This window comes from Rhinolophus sinicus, chromosome 16, assembly GCF_057876585.1.
Source record: "Rhinolophus sinicus isolate RSI-liver-muscle chromosome 16, RSI-T2T, whole genome shotgun sequence".
Taxonomy (NCBI): domain Eukaryota; kingdom Metazoa; phylum Chordata; class Mammalia; order Chiroptera; family Rhinolophidae; genus Rhinolophus; species Rhinolophus sinicus.
The window spans coordinates 18,159,132-18,175,040 of record NC_142516.1 but is presented as its reverse complement, the minus strand read 5'-3'; the positions used below and the strand labels follow the sequence as shown (position 1 = coordinate 18,175,040).

Genomic DNA, 15,909 nt, shown 5'->3' with positions numbered 1-15,909 from the left:
CGCAGTCTTCAGTGTCCTTGTGAAGGGCCCTTCAGACAAGGCCTCGGGGCTGTGGGGTCTGGTTCTGGTGGATGCTTATGAGATGCTGAGTTGCAGCACAGGATTCAGATCAGGCCCGAGACAGCCTGGGAAGGACCCCTGGTGCAACCCAGGCCTGCCCTGCCACTCGCTCATCTGCTGTGTAATCTTACACTACATCACGCAGGTTTTCTGTGCCTCAGTTTCCTGGGCCCAATAAATGGTGGCCTTGATGACTGTATGGAGGGTTGTTAACGGTCGATTACCATTAGTGTAGCTGAGCCCATGGTAAGTCCTTTTATATGCATTACCGTACTTAAGTTATTTGTTCAAGTCTCATGCCACTCCCACGAGGTGGGTCCTAGGATTACTGTATTGCCATTTCGCCAATGAGGAAACTGCGGCCTTGTGAGTACAAGTGACTTGCCTCGGATGATACGGCTAGAAAGTGGCAGAACCAGGCAGGACTTGAACTCAGACCGTCTGATTCTAAATCCTGTGCTCTTAAACTTTGGTTCAAATTGAGAATCAGGTCAGATTACATTGGGTCAATGTGAATTTGTGATTTAGGTTGAAGTCATACGAATTTACTGTCATTAGACTGTTGGGACCTAGGAAAATGGCGGTGTCAGAGGTGCAACTGAATTTGAGTAGTAGGGATTGCTCTGATGTGTTGTAAGGACATCGACCAAGCCGGCCTGGCATCTTATGGGTGTCTGCAACTGAGAGTCGCTGCCTGTAGCACTGTGGACTCCCACTAGGACTGGGAGGGCCCAAGAGGCCATCCCGTGTTGTTACAGTGCGTCTGCACTCAGGCCCAAAGCTGTGATTGACAGGTGCTGCGATACTGACACAGGCTGTCTTGGACATCTCTTGTTTATACCCCTTGTTCATCAGCTTTCTGTATCTTCCCATAAATGGACATTTCACACCCAGCCAAGGCAGCACTCCTCCCTGTAGTGGTTCCATGTCCCCGGTGCCAACACCTTCGTCTCTGCAAAAGGGTTAGTTTGGACAACTCTTTGAACATGTTTAGCATTTCGTCTTCATTTTTTAAAAATGGGTAGAAAACGAAAACGAGCATTGCTCCCAGGGGTAAGAAACTCAAGTATCATAAACATCATAAAAGGGAAATAGGTGGAGAGGATTAGGTGTGCCAAAACCAGAATCGTCTCCCTTACCCAGGCTCCCTGTACTTAAACTGGTCAATTCTGTGTGAAATTATGAAGGAAAAGGACAAAAAAACGACAACATTAAAAATATGTATGAAATGCTCAAAATACATGCCCAGAGTTGAGTCTGAAAGGCAAGAAGAGGTCATTTGGGATTTTACCATTTTTTTAAGCTCTCTGGGGCAGAATTTCTACCCCCTACCACTTCTGCCTCTTAAGATACGGACATTGAAACAATGTCTTCCGGTTTGCTTTACAGACATGTTGTGAGGAACGCAAGATGTCGGAAAGAGGCTGTAATTGATCCTGTTCTTTTGCTCCCAGTGAAATGATATGCAAACCATTTTCTGCTTTGTTTCTTCCATTGAAATAATACACCAGCAACCCATTAATTTCTCCCTCTCAGGCCTCACATTTCTACCTCCATATTTGTCCTTCACCTTTCCATTTCCCTTGTGCAGGCAATGGGGCTGTGTGGGCTCCCCTCATTTCCTGATTGGCTCTCCTGAATGTGGACAGGAGATAAAAGACAATAGAGCTGAGGAAGGCAGGCGCTGGAGTAACCTCTGCCTTGGTTTGTAGCTGTGGGGTCTTGGGTAAATGGCTTAAATTCTTTGACCCTCCGTGCCTCACCTGTAAAATGGAGCTATTGTGCCTAGTGTTGGCGGACCTGTTGAGAGGATGGCATAAGAGACCTCTGATGTTCATCCACTAGCGCCTGCTGTGAGAGCGAGTCTGGATGTCCACAGGGGTCAGGCTGGAGGACAGGGTATAAGGCAGGAGGGAGGGCTGGAGACCCAGGTATGGCAGCTCTTGCTGACTGGCCATGTGGGATTATGTGTTGCTGGATTATCTGGTTTTTAAAGAGAAGCTGAAATGGGGCCCCTTTTTTGGGGGTGAAATCCCTTTATATATTTACTCTTTGGATGGAAGTCTGCCATCTGGTTTTTTTTGCCAGTTTTCAGCTTCCCATAAGCACTCATCAGCAGGTAGCTGCTGCTGTGTTTATTTTACGTTCTCAATCCTTCAGCTGCAATCCTAAAATTTGAAAAAGATTTTTGGTGTCTGATGAGGTCGCAGAACTCGACCTGAAGATAGAAAACGCTAGTTGCCGTCTTCATTTAGGGCGACTGCGTAAGTTAGTTTTACTATAGAAATATCAATGTGCTTGAGGACTGGGGGCTCCCCACACCCTGCCAGGATTGCTTCCAAGTATAGAATGCATCACATTACCTTTCTAAAATTGGAAGGATTCTGAATTTGGGAACACATGTGTGCCAGAATTTTGAACCTGCATTATTTGTACTATGACTTACTGTTATTATAAATGTTTGGGCAAAACTAGGGAATGTACCTTCAAGCAGTGGTGGTGGAGAACCTAACCATTCTCCCCATGTCTGCAGCCTCTGCATCGAGGTCCCCCCAGCACTGGCCTAGGAGTCAGGATCCCCAGGTATCTGTCACTCAGTTCTCATGAGACTTGAGGCAGCTCTCTTTTTTGCCCAGGGCCTCAGTCTCTCCATCTGAACCAGAATTTTTATGATTTCTGAAAATTTCATTTGGTCAGCCTTATCTTCCCACCCCCACCCCCAAATAAAAGCGATTAAGAACCAATACTCTCTTGCCTCCCCCTGCTCGGAGCGTTGGGGGACAGAATATTTTAACATAATATGATTCCCCCCCTCGGGTTAGTGGGAATAAATCTGCGGCTACTGTTTTATTGGAAATCCCAGCTGAAAATAAAAATGGTGCAATTCAATCTCAGATTTAGCTGGTTACTTACTTTTCACCGCGTCCCCAGGGCTGTGTGGTTGCTGGGTTTGTGTTGGCAATGGGTGCTCAGCTGGATTTAAAGGGCCAAGCAAATTTGGGTTAGGGGGTGTGCTGACTCCCTCTTACCACTAGAGGCAGATACTTCCAGCCTAGAGGAATGGAGCAGTGGGGCGGAGGCCAGCTCACCCCTGTGTCTTAAGGCTGGTGTGGAGCAGGGGAACTTGGTGGGGTGACTGTGGGAAGAATCTTTGTCTCCCCCTTGGCTAACGTAGGTCTTTTGGGTTTCTTTTGCAGGCTGACGGAGCCAGTGCGGCTGGAAGGAAAAGCACGGCGAGCAGGTACACTCCCCCTCTCCTGGCCGCACAACTAACAGCCACCTGTCTCTGGTTTTTCCCTTCTACCTGAAGGGACGGATGGTCCAGGCCAGCTCACTTTGCTGCGATGTGTCCATACTTCCCTAGAGGATGTGCGGTTATGGGCGGCACTTTCTAGCCCTCCTGGTGTCCTCTGTGGGCACCTGTGACTGGAACCAAGGCTGCTCAAGTTGGGTGGAACTTAGGGGTGAAGCGATGATTGGGCAGAAACACCTGGCCTAGCCCATCTCGGCTGCTGCATCGTGAACTCGGGGGCAGCCAGTCCCATCCTAGTCTGCAATCATTGGCCCGGCTTGGGTCCTGTGCTCATCCCCCTGGACCAGTCACTCCAGAGCAAGGGGATGGAATAATCTGCTGAGCTACACCAGGGATGTGTCCTCTCCCTTGGAGCTGGCAGGATAGGGGGAGGGGTGGTCCCCAAAGGAAAGCTGGGCTCATTAGCAAAGAAGGTGTGAAGGATACTGGACAGGCCCACGCACTGGACGTCCACCAAGTGGCACAGGCAGGCACTTGGGAAATGTTAGTGCTTGTGAATGCCAAGCAGAGGAGTTTGCCCTTTAACCCATGGAACACTAGTTCTTTAAAATGTTAATAGATTTTGGTGGGAAAAAGGGGTACTGTGGTCAGATAACTTTGGACAGTGGGTTAAACAAAGTCAACAAATTTCTTTGCCGGGCAACTTTTCAGAGTCTTTCATGTGCTAATGTGTGTGCTTGAGAACATCCACGAGAGAAATAAGAATACCCTGCTTCTCAAACTTACTTGACCTTGGAACCCTTTTATTAAAGGCCATTCCATGGAGTGAGGGTTCCTTGGAGTGCACTTGGGGAAACCATGGGAGCTGTTCAAGTTCTTTGTGCAGAAGATGAACGGCTCTGTGTTTCAGGGAGATCACCCTGGCATCTGCTTGAGGGTGGAGTGGAGGCAGGTAGAATAGGGGCAGTGACACCAGGCTGGAGGTCATTGTGACCCACATGACCCAGCACAAGGTGGCTCCCATCCACCTCCCTAATCTCCTTGTATGTCAGTCTCCCCCTCACTCAATCTGTTTTAGTTACCCTGACCTCTCCATTTATCTAACACTCTAAAACCCAGGGTCAGCCAACTTTACCTGTAAAGGGTCAGACAGTAACTGTATTACTCTTTGTGGGCCATGGTCTCTGTGGCAGCCTCTCAGCTCTGCCAGTGTAATGCAAAAGTGCTATAGCTATTACGTAAATATACAAATGGCCATGGTTTGCTGGCGCTGGCCTCAGAGACTTTGCAACTGCTGTTCCTTTGCCTAGAGTGTTCTCTTCTCTGATCTCGTACTTAGTGCCTTTTCATCCTTGAGGTCTCGATTCCATCCCCCCTCCTCCAGAGAAGCCTTCCCTGACCCCCTTCTTCAAGGGCCTGTGGCTTCTTTATGCTCTTTACTTATTTCACTTATTTGTGTATGTTTCTCTGCCTCTCTAATGCTTGCTCCATCGGCGGGGGCTGTGTCTGTCTTGTTCACTGCTGGGGGCTGGCCTGTAGCAGGCGTTCATTGAGTGTTTATGAGCCGGATATGCTGAATGAGATGGGAGAAGATGTGGGGGTGTTAGAGGGAGCGGGTGGAATGGAGACGTGGACGGCCAGGTTTGCACCTGTGAATGCAGGCAGTGACCCCCGTCATGACCAGCCGCTGCCCAGCACCTTGTGTTTTTCTCCTGGGCCCTGGAAGAGATTTTGTGTGAGGACAGTGAGCAAAGGGGTGGCCTGTGGGACAGTGGGAATCCTTAGACTAGTGTGGGTCTTGGAAGTGCTTCCTGGATCAGAATATCAGGGCTGGAAGGGGCCTTGGGCTTTGTGGAGCTCCTCCCTTGTACTGTACTCATGGGGAAGGAAGGCCCTGCTCCGCGATGAGTGAGTGGCTGTGTCAGGCCTTGAACTTGCCAAAGCCGGGTACGTTTTCTTCTCAGCAATACTGTGCTCACATGAGAGTCTAGCTAGCCTCTCTCACTGTCCTCCCACATTCACTGAGCACCTGCGAGGTTAGGTGGTCCAGTGCTATGTGCCATGGCCTCAGGTGGATTTGATGTTAATTCATTCATCCAACAGATCTTTGAGTGTCTGGTGCGTGGCGGTCAGTGTTCAAAGTGCTGGGTCTATAGCAGTGAACAAAGAGACCAAGTTCTGTTCATTTCTCATGACTCTCACACAGAGGTGGTCCTTGCCCTCATGTGTGACTTTCTCCCATGCCAGCATATCTGTCTGTTGATCAGAGGACAACAGGCAGATTTCCCCATAGTCACCGTGGCTGCCTGAAGCTCTGTATTGAGTCTTATAAGCCCAGAGCAGCAGGGAGAGGGACAGAAGTGCTGAGATAGATTAGAGATGCCTGCCTGGGTCAGGGGAGTGGGTGGGCAGGTGGCATGTGTGCCATCTGTTTGCTCTCCCTGACTAGGCTAGGCTTGCCTATCCTCAGTGATGGAGCCTCATGTCATTACCATGGTGCTAGAATATATACCAGGAAGGACTATCCAGATCTTAGGGTTGTGTGTCCCTTGAGGCATAAAGAAGAAATTTCTGCTGATGGCTAACACTGAGTCAGCACTTACATGTAAGGCTCTGGGCTAAGTGATTTGCATATATTAACTTACTATTAGTTTTTATTATCTTTAGAACATCCCTAAGGGGAAGGTGCTCTTACTATCTCCACTTTACAGATGAGGAAACTGAGGCACAGAGGTTTGCGGGGCTCAGGCTGCGCCATTGCAAGTGAGCAGTGCAGCCAGGATGTCCACTGGGGTCTGCCTCCTCTGACGCATGTGCTTGAACCACTGCGCCCTTCCACTTCTCAGGATGAAGTGATCAGTTAGAGGAACCTTTCAGGGGCCAAGGGCTGTGCATAGGCTGGGGGCTTGTCAAGAAGCAGGGACTTCGAAGGGGCTCACAAATGAGTTTATATTGATCCTGTCATTACTGTTAATAGAGCATCTTGGAAAGACCAAAGCAGTAGTATTGTATAGTGACCCAACATTTAGTCTGAGAAGTGAACTATGCATTAAGTGTGAAGAGAGCATCAGCCTAGGCTTTAGCTGATGCCGCTGGTGAAGTGGACCCTGGTCTTGGGTTAGATTGGCCCGGTGGGGTTTAAACTCATAGACCCTTTGTAGAGCATTAGACTCACTTAGTCCCTGTTTCGAATGGGGAAACACAGGCTTGAGGCTCCCTGAAGTCAGAGTTTGGCTAGTTGGCCTGGTCAGGAATGACCTGGAAGCACCCGCCACTCTGCCGTGGGCCTTCACCCTCAGCTCCCAGCCGTGCCACGACACACGCCAGGGTCTGCTTTCGTCCCAGTACCTTCCTTTTGGCCCGGAACACCTAATTTTGTTACTTCTCCAGAGGGCCTCTGGCTAAACCCCAAAACCAACAGCATGGGCTGCTAAGCAATTAGTGTTAAATTGAGGGGGACAAGGAGAGGTGGTGTTTCTGATCCTAAGAGACAACCGAATGTGGTTTGGTTTACTTCCCTGTAACTCAGCCTAGGTCGATTTTACAAGACCAGTGATCCCAGCACTTGAGGTTAATGCTGACCTTGTGTGCAGGTTACAAATCACGTAGCACAACTGCAGCCAAACCTCACTTATTCTAAGATGCATGGGGGCTGTGGGGCCTTAACTGTGGAAAATTCTAAAGGAAATTCAGCTTTTATAATCGAGTAAATTCAGCTACAGGCTTGCTGTAATGAAGAATTATGCCTTTTTTTTTTTTTTTTTTTTTTTGTCAGTTGAAGGTTTTCAGAGCTGGAAGGACTCTAGATAATCTAGTCCAACCTTCTCATTTTGGATATAAGGAAACCAGGGATACAATAGCTTAAGGTAGTCATTTGTTCACTGTGTGCACCAACTGTCTAACAAGTGATTAGAATTGTGTAGACAGGGAGATTGTCAGGGTGGGGGAGAAGATGAAAAACCAAGTCTCATTCATTCATTCCACAAATATTTATTGAGCACCTACTAAGTGCCAGAGCCTGATCTTAATGCTGGAAATATAGCAGTGAACAAAGCAGACAGAATCCTTGGCCTAGCGGAGCTTAGGTTCTAGTGGGAGTGGAGAGACACAATAAATACATAAAATATGCGGTATGTTACGTGGTAAAAAATACTATGGGGGGAAACAAGGAGGGGGATTAGAAGGCCAGAGGGAGTATTGCATTACGAGCAGGAGATGCAGGAGATGCAGAAGAACAGGAGATGCAGGAGATGAGGGACTGAGGCAGGCATCGTGGAGGAAGCACATTCCAGGCAGAGAGAATGGCAAGTGCAAACGCCCTGGGGCAGGGGTGTGTGTACATCGCATTGGAACAACAGAAAGAGGCTTGTGTGGCTGTGTAGGGCCTTGGCGTCTGTTCTCAGGACTTTGGCCTTTACCCTGTGTGAAGTGGGGAACCACTGGGGATTTTGAGTAGAGAGATGGCATGATGTGATTTGGTTTTAAAAGGATTGTTCTGGCTGCCAGGAGGAGAATAAACTGCAGGTGGCCAGATGCTACGAGAGGTGTTGCCAAAGGTTCAGGATAGGCAGGGTTTTAGAAGGTAGGCTTGGAAATGAGTTTCTGAAAGCCATGTTTTTTAGGCCTGAGGAATTGAGTTCAGCAAAGCCTGTGAGTCGTGCATCCAAAGTGCACAGCCTCCAGCTCAGTCCTGGGTTAGCCCCACGGTGGAACATCTGGAACTCGTGTGGCTCCCACTCTCCATGCCTGCAGTGCCAGGCTTCTTCCTTACCCTCTGCCTATCCCACTAAGGGCCAAGTAGTTTCGCACAATGTTGAAGAGCCCAGACTGCCGGCGTTCAGATCCTGGTACTATCCTCTACCTGGTTATGTGACCTTGGGCTAGTTGCCTGACCTCCGTTTCTTCATGTGTAAAATGGAGGTTGTATTAGTACCTCCCTCATGGTGTTATTGGTGATAATAATAATATTAATATTACCTGCAATAATAATGTAATAATATTACCAAATGTCATAGTAATACTATGTATACCTTTAGCACAATGGCTGGCCCAGGGCAGGTATTCAGTAAATGCTTGTTTTTATCACCGCATCACCACCATGCTGGATTCCATTCCTAGGAGGAGGTAAGAGTTGGGTGGCAATTGATTTCTTGTAGGGCTTAGCCATCCGAGACAGGACTGGTGGTAGGGATGCGGGTAGGGATGGAGCTCATACGTGTCGCGGGCCTAGCACGATTCCGGTCCTGTGTCACGCAGTTTACACATACCTCATTTGATCCTCCCACGGCCTCTGAAGCAGTGACTGGCATCCCTCTTCTTTGGAGGGAGTTGAGAAATAGACTTGTCTAATATCATCCAAATAGTCACATGGCTTTGGGCCAGTCTGAGTCTTGTCCTTTAAGCCAAGATTTTTCACTGGTGGACCATTTAATTTGATAACTACATGTGTGCGACTGCATAATTATTTTTTTTGAATAATACATTCTTGTTGTTTTGGCATGTTGGATTTCAGCAGTAAAATAAAAATAGCCCTAAACAAATTAACTTCAATTGCACAAACATTCACAGTAACAGTAGGCCCGATGCTAGTCAGGGACTAGTATGGTATTATATTGGCAGAAGGAATTATTGGAGAACTCTGGGTGTGTTTTAGTCAGGCTGCATCTTTCACCTTGACTCTGGGGTTTATGCCCCTGTTATTGGAGCTTATTTGATTTCCAGAAATGTGTATTCTCACCCTACCAAACTTTGGGCCACAAAAATCATAAATTATTGGCTGACTGTGAAAGTTCAGGTACTTATTCCAAAGGGGAGCCGGTGACTTTTTTGGTAGGCAGAGCTTACTCTGCTTGATCAATAACTGTTAAACCTAGACTCTGCAAATAGGGCAGTCTTGAAAATTCAGACACTTCCTTAGGTTTGCCCTGTGGAGACAGCCGCAGAAATGCCGACTTACTTCTGCACATCAAAATCGGTGAATCGCTGCTGCCAAGTGGCACTGTGGTTCTCAAGCAGGGAGTGGTCCAGCGGAATCAAGTGACGAGACCCTAGGGATCCTCTGCTCAGTCCACCCACCCAGCATGAGCCTCCGTGAGCAGATTCAGGAAGTTCTTCTTGTGAAGCTGGAGTTTCACTTCAGAGCGTTCAGAGGTCTTGCCTTGTCCCGAAGCAGCAGTCTTGAGAACGGTAACTAGAATGAGCCGACCTGGTTGCTTCTAGAGGGCCTTAATGACAAAGGCCCTTGATCTGAGAAAGCAATTCCAATTTCCACAACCTCATCGTCTGTCTGGCTCTGCCAACTGAAGAGAAAAATCCTGACCCTCAGCTTCAGCGTCCTCTAGATTCCGTGCAATACGTGGTGGTTAAGAAGTCGGTACCCTCCAAACCCACCTTCTCGAACCCTCCTACCTTCCCGTGTGCAGTGAACTTGGCTGTACTGTGTGTCCTCAGCTCTCCTCTTCATTGCTGCTGCATGGAAGTGTGTCAGGCCCTCCACTCCTTTTGTTTCCACTGAACCTAAACATTCCCTTTCTACATTCATCTATCTTTTTCATAGTTTGACCACACTTTTCACATTTTGGCTGGTGAGCGCTTCTTAAGGACAGGAGAAAAGAACTAACATTTATTGAACCCTGCTATGTGTGGGGTACCGTGCTGGGTGCCTGTGTACATCTCTGTGCTTTAACCTCCTACACAACCCTTAGCAGTAGTGTTAACATCCCTGGAGTACACACGAGGAGACAGTGGTATGGGTAGGTTAGGAAGCTTGGCAATGGTCTATGCCTCTGGTTTATCCTCCCCAACCCCTTGGGAGGCCTGCACCATAGAGTTAGGAATCACATTTGTGTGTCCGAGGGCAGCATGCCTGGGTATTGAGGGACCAGGCCTGCATCCTCACTGTAGAGTGTGTGGACACAGCTGGCTATGCATTCCAAACCTCAATCTGTGATCAGCTGGCCTCAAGGTCTGGTGGGTGGAATGTGGAAGGGAGGAAGCCAGATGTAATGCCAGGACATGGGGAGCACGCTGGAGGGATGGCAGCTGGGCAGCTCCAGGCATCAGTTGTCAACGTGTGCAGGATGTTGGAGGGGAAGTGGTCCTGTTGGGCTGACCTTTTATTCTAAGGGGAAAGTGGCCAGAGGAGTTGTGAGAGAAAGGGGTGGTAACTAAGTCACAGCCTTGGCAGGAAATAACGTTGGTGTCAAAGGGAGTGTATTTATTCTCTGTTTCTGCATCATCCAGCATGAGGACTGCCTCCCTCCTCACTGGTTGAGTTACCTGCCCTCTGGAGTCTTCCTCGAACCCACGGGTGCCCCGGAAGATGCAGGACAGTGGGCATGGGCCCTCTATGGCTTCCCTTTCCCACCTGTGAGCGAAGGGATTCTATCTGGGCAAGAATTCCTGAATCTGCAGTGTCTCCACAATTATGTGAGAGGAGACATGGCGAGGTGTGTCTTCAGAGAGCAGTGCATGTTACTATGGATCTGAATTGCGCCACTGCCAGGCCCATTGGAAGACGAAGGCTGTGCATTTGTTTAAAATTCTGTCAACAGTAATTCTTTTCAGTGAGCTGAGCAAGCTTTCCATGTGCCATGATACCCATGAAAGAAGTTCCCAGCTTGACCCAGAGGACCCCACCTGCTAAATGTCAGAGTTTGTGACTTGACAATGTTACTCAGGATTCCTGTTTTTCTATATCTTTGGCTTAAATTAACCAGGGGATTAACTCTTAATATTGAAATCTTCATGCTGTCTTTCTGAGCTGCTGTATTACCTAGTTGTGGCTGACTGACGCCATACACTGAAGAAAATTAAGTGCCTAAGAATTACCTCAAACTAATGATATATTTATGCATTGTACATTATTTTGAATTTCTAGGCTGTTTAAGAGTTGTTTAATAGGTTAATAGTTTTAATCTATTAATCTCGTCTTTTCTACTTGACTATTTATTAAAATATATCAGTGATACATGACAGAAATGGAAGTACGGATAATTCTGAGGGTTATTACGGCCTGGGTGATGGCGTGAAGATTTGAAACATGGGTGGAATGGTAAATACAGACGCAGGCCTCATTACCAGATTTTGTAGAAATGGAGGTTTTGCTGTAGGTTCTCTCTTTTGGTCCTTCCAGGCTGGTGGAAGCTGTGGCCTTTATGATTTCTGTCCTTGTAGCTAAAAACATTTCTATCCAAAGGACATGTGTGAGCACAGCAGCTGTTTTGGAACACGTCAAGGAGAGTTGGAGGTCAGCAATGAACACAAAGCCCAAGCACTTTTCTCTGGCACAGATGGGTCCTCTCATTCCTTTATTTTATTGCACGTCCATGTCATTATTCTAAGCATCTAGCACATGCCATGTTCCATCAGGATACTAAGGATACAATAGGAGACAAGGGAATATGCTCCCCATCCCTTGGAGCTTGTGGTCATTTAGTCATTCATTCATTCAACAGTGTGTTTGTTATTTTCTCTTCCCTTGAGAAATGAAAAGAGAAATCATCCAAATGATTAAAAGCCCTGGCATCGGAGTTGGGCATACCTGGTTGAATCCTGCTTCTGTCACTAGAAAGTTGTACGACCAAGGAAAAGTCACTCTGCTTCTCCGATCCTTAGTTTTCTTATTTGCAAACAGAAGTACCTACCATATAAGGCGTGGTGGAGAACAGTGACATGGTGTATGAACACGGGGTGAAGCACCACGTAGCACGCAGTGTACCCCAGCTGCCCTGGTCTTCACTCGCCCTGTTATTTGCATCATTCGAATCAGACCATCATCACCACCAGCACCTCCTCCACCCTGCATGCTAGCATATTGACATCCGGTCATTTTCTGTTTGTATCGTTCAGCAGGTGATAGGTAGAGGGGTACAGAAAGCAGTGGGGCGGAGCCCTTGCCTCTGGAGGTCTCCCAGAACCACTGGTGTGAGGCTGCAAGGTCCCTGAGACCTCAGCACCCCATGCTGTGCCCTGAGGGGCCAAGTCTGCTAATTTTCAATAGAATGGTGACCGCGAATTGTCTAGCGTTGTTGTCATTTTGCAGTATCAAATCATCACATTAAGGTGAATCACAAATCATTCACCTTAAACTTAACGTGTTACATGTCACTAGTATCGCAATACACCTGGAGAAAAAGAGCTGGTGTCAGTGCATTACCAGGCTATACTCGGTTTCGGCATTTCTGAAAGAGGAAGTAGGAAGAGTATGTTACATTTGAGGAAATTGCCAGCAGGAAGGATGTAGATAAGACTTTGATACTTCAGGAATAAGCGTCACTTACTCAGTAGGTTGGGTCCTGTGAACATCTCCACCCCATGTTACACTGAGGCCCCGATGGATGGGACGTTGCTGTCTTCAGTTCTAAGTATCAGTTGAAACAGTTAAACCATCTGTTCTTTAGGGGTGGGGCCGTGGAGAGAGACACCGTGAAGGCTGCACTGACCTTTCCAGGGCTCGTGCCTTGGATCCTTCCATGAACAGGTGCTTACCGATCACCTCCCACATGCCAGGCGCTGCTAGAGGTGCTGGGATGTGACCGTGTACCGATGAGATAAAGCCCCCATCCTCTTGTAGCTCATGTTCTAGTTGGGGAGGCAGACAGTGAAGAGGGTGAGAGGTGACAAGTATGTTGGATAAATGTAAGGTAAATACTGAGCAGAACGAATAAAGCAGGGAAGGGGGAAATGGACTGTCGAAGGCCTTGGAACAGGCAGTCAGATGTCTCCGCTAACACTGGGATGTTTCAGTAAGGACCTCAAGGAGTGGAGAACTAGCTATGGGGGCATCTAGGGGGCGGGAGACTATTCCAGGCAGAGGAAAGAGCAAGTGCAGAGGCCCAAGGCAGGAGCTTGCCTGTGTGCTCAGGGAACAGCAAGGAGACTGGTGTCTCCAGTAAGAGGGAATGGGTGTTAGCAGTCGAGGTCAGTGGGTGCACAGGGCATGTCAAGGAGAGCCGTGAGGGCGGGTGAGGACTGGGGCTGTTACTCTGGGTGAGATGCAGAACCATAAATGAGTTTTGCACTGAAGAGGGACACGACCTGGCTTGTTTTGATGGGATCACTCTGGCTGCTGTGTTGAACATTGATTTGGGGATGTTGGACGAAGGTAGGAGCAGGGAGACTGACTAGGAGGTTATTATAACAAGACAGGAGAAAGGCAGGCAGCTTGGATGAGAGTGGCGGTCTTTGGGTGGTAAAGAGTGGTCAGGTTCTGGACATGTTTTACAGGATTTGCTGGTAGATTCAAGACAAGGATAATTCAAGGGTCTGGGTCTGAGAAGCTGGAGGGATAGAATCGCTAATTACTGAAATGGAGAACAGTGCAGTTATTTGATGGTGGTGTCAGATTGCAGGGTTTAGTGGGAAGAGCACTGGGGTAGGAGTCGGAAGAACTGTTTCTCGACGTGGGGGAAGGGGCGTGGCAGTAGTTCAATGTGGACCTGTTGCATATGGGTGCCTGTTAGGCAACCCAGTGGATGTGTCGGTCAGGCAGTTGTTGGGGCAGGTCTGGAGTTCAGGGGGCAGGTCCGAGCTGAAGACAGAGTTTGCGATTCCTCTTCACATAGTTAATATTTAAAAGCATGCGTCTGGGTGAGATTACTTAGGGAGTGAGTGTGGATAAAAGAAGAAGAGGTTCTACAACTGATCCTTGGGGTGTGGCAATGTATAAGGGTCGGGCGGGAAAATCAGCAGGAGGCAGAAGAGTGGCCGGTAGGTGGGAGGCCCACCACTGAGCACAGAGCAGAGTGGGGAAAGAACTGGACCGGAGGAGAGAGGAGAGCTTGTCCAAAGCTGCTGATAGAGGATGAGTTTGATGAGGGCTGAGAGGGGACCGCTGAATCGAGGAGCATGGAGGTCCCAGGAGACCTTGAGAAGAGCGGCTCTGGTGGAATGGGTGAGGCAGTGACCTCACTGGACTTAGGAAGCATTGTCATGGGGGGGCCCGCCGACATCTGGGTACATGAGAGTTATGTGACTCAGATGGTCGGTAGGTGGGAAGAGTCGGAGGCCTGGGGCAGTGGTCAGCCTCTGCAGCAGGGAAAACACAGCCCAGAAGTCATGGCTGGATGTGCGGTAATTCATTGAACACCCCATGCATCCATGCTTCATGGCGAGTGTACTTAAACTCAGTGTGAGGCCAGTTAACCCTCATTCCTAATGAGTAGAGTCTTTTAATGAAGTTTTATTGCAGAGGGAGTTAACCAAGCCATTGTCTACACGCTGCGATTACAGAGTTTTCACGCTCTACCCTTCACATCGTTTCCGTTGGCTAAAGTACCTCTGGAGGGGGTAGGATGGTCTTCAGGCTGAGCTTGGGTTGCAGGTGGATGCCCTGCTTCCTGTCCTGTGCAAGGAAATCCACACACCCGCTACATAGGAGTCTGACCTCTAACAGGTTCGTTGGGTGGTAAGGAGTGGTCAGGTTCTGGACGTGTTTCACAGGATTTGCTGGTAGATTCAAGACAAGGATAATTCAAGGGTCTGGGCCTGAGAAGCTAACGTCAGATTCCAGCTCACTTATGGGGCAGATGGGAAAACTGTGTCAAGCAGGGGCAGGACTGAAGTCTGGCGAGCTGACGACTTCTCACAACTATTGTGACTTGGTAGAACTTCAAACATTTGCATTTTTGAAGGAATGAGGTAGAAATTATACCCAGAAGTAAAGTAGTCTGACTCCGGGGCACCTGGCATCACCTGGGACTCTTCCTCCAACCTGTCCAGAGATGGCATGTGTCTTTAGACGTCAGATACACTGATTTGTTATTTGGTGGCATTGTCACGGGCTACAGGCTTTAGTGGGAACGAACAGTCCTATTGGAAGAATTGTTTCCAGACCAAGCTCCTCGCTGGAAGTTGTGTGACCTGAGGCGTGCCGTCCACTCCCTGTGTTGATTGAGTCCCTGCTGTGCCCCAGGCCTCGTGCACAAGTAGGATGTGGACGTGAAGGGGGCTGTCCTGCGCTTCGGTTTCCCCATCTGGACCCCAGGGCTCTTGTGGACACCAGATGTGATGGGGTGGGTCTAAGTACTTGGAGAACCATCTCGTAAGATCCAGAGGAAGGGATTTGTGCGTGAAACCTCCTCAGGCAAGATCTGCAGCCCAACGCACTGGCCAGACGCAGTAATGGAGGAAGAGAAAGAACGAAGCGAAAGGAAAAGAAAATGGAGGGTAGTGGAGGCCAGTGGTTTGCAAACTTAACCATGTTGGAGCTATTGCTTCAGATTTAGTCTTATATAGTGGATTAGTTTCCTGTAGCTGCTGTAACAAATTTCCGCAAACTGGGTAGCTTAATACAACAGAAGTCTGTTCTCTCATAGTTCTAACGGCTAGAAGTCCAAAATCAAGGTGTTGGCAGGGTCACATTCCTTCTGGAAGCTCTGGGGAGAACTTTCGGGGGCTGCAGCATTCCTTGACTTGTGGCCACATCACTCCACTCTGCCTCTGTGGTCGTGTTGCTGTCGCCTCCTTCTCTGTATCATTCTCTCTTCTGTCTGTCCAGTCTCCCCGTGTGTCTCTTATAAGGACTTGTCAATTGCCTTTAGGGCCCACCCTGGTAATCCAGGAGGATCTCACCTCAAGATCCTTAAATTAATTAC

The 15,909-nt window shown here is 48.5% G+C and overlaps 1 protein-coding gene across 16 annotated transcripts in view; it reads left to right on the top strand.

Moving 5' to 3' along the window:
* The window catches only part of ZNF618 (zinc finger protein 618), a 170,140-nt gene that overhangs the window by 88,295 nt on the left and 65,936 nt on the right, over positions 1-15,909 (top strand). For all 16 annotated transcript variants that reach the window (XM_019754624.3, XM_019754627.3, XM_074330884.2 and 13 more), the window contains exon 2: positions 3,258-3,301. In XM_019754624.3, the coding sequence (XP_019610183.3) occupies positions 3,258-3,301 (44 nt within the window). The remainder of the gene's footprint in view (positions 1-3,257; positions 3,302-15,909) is intronic.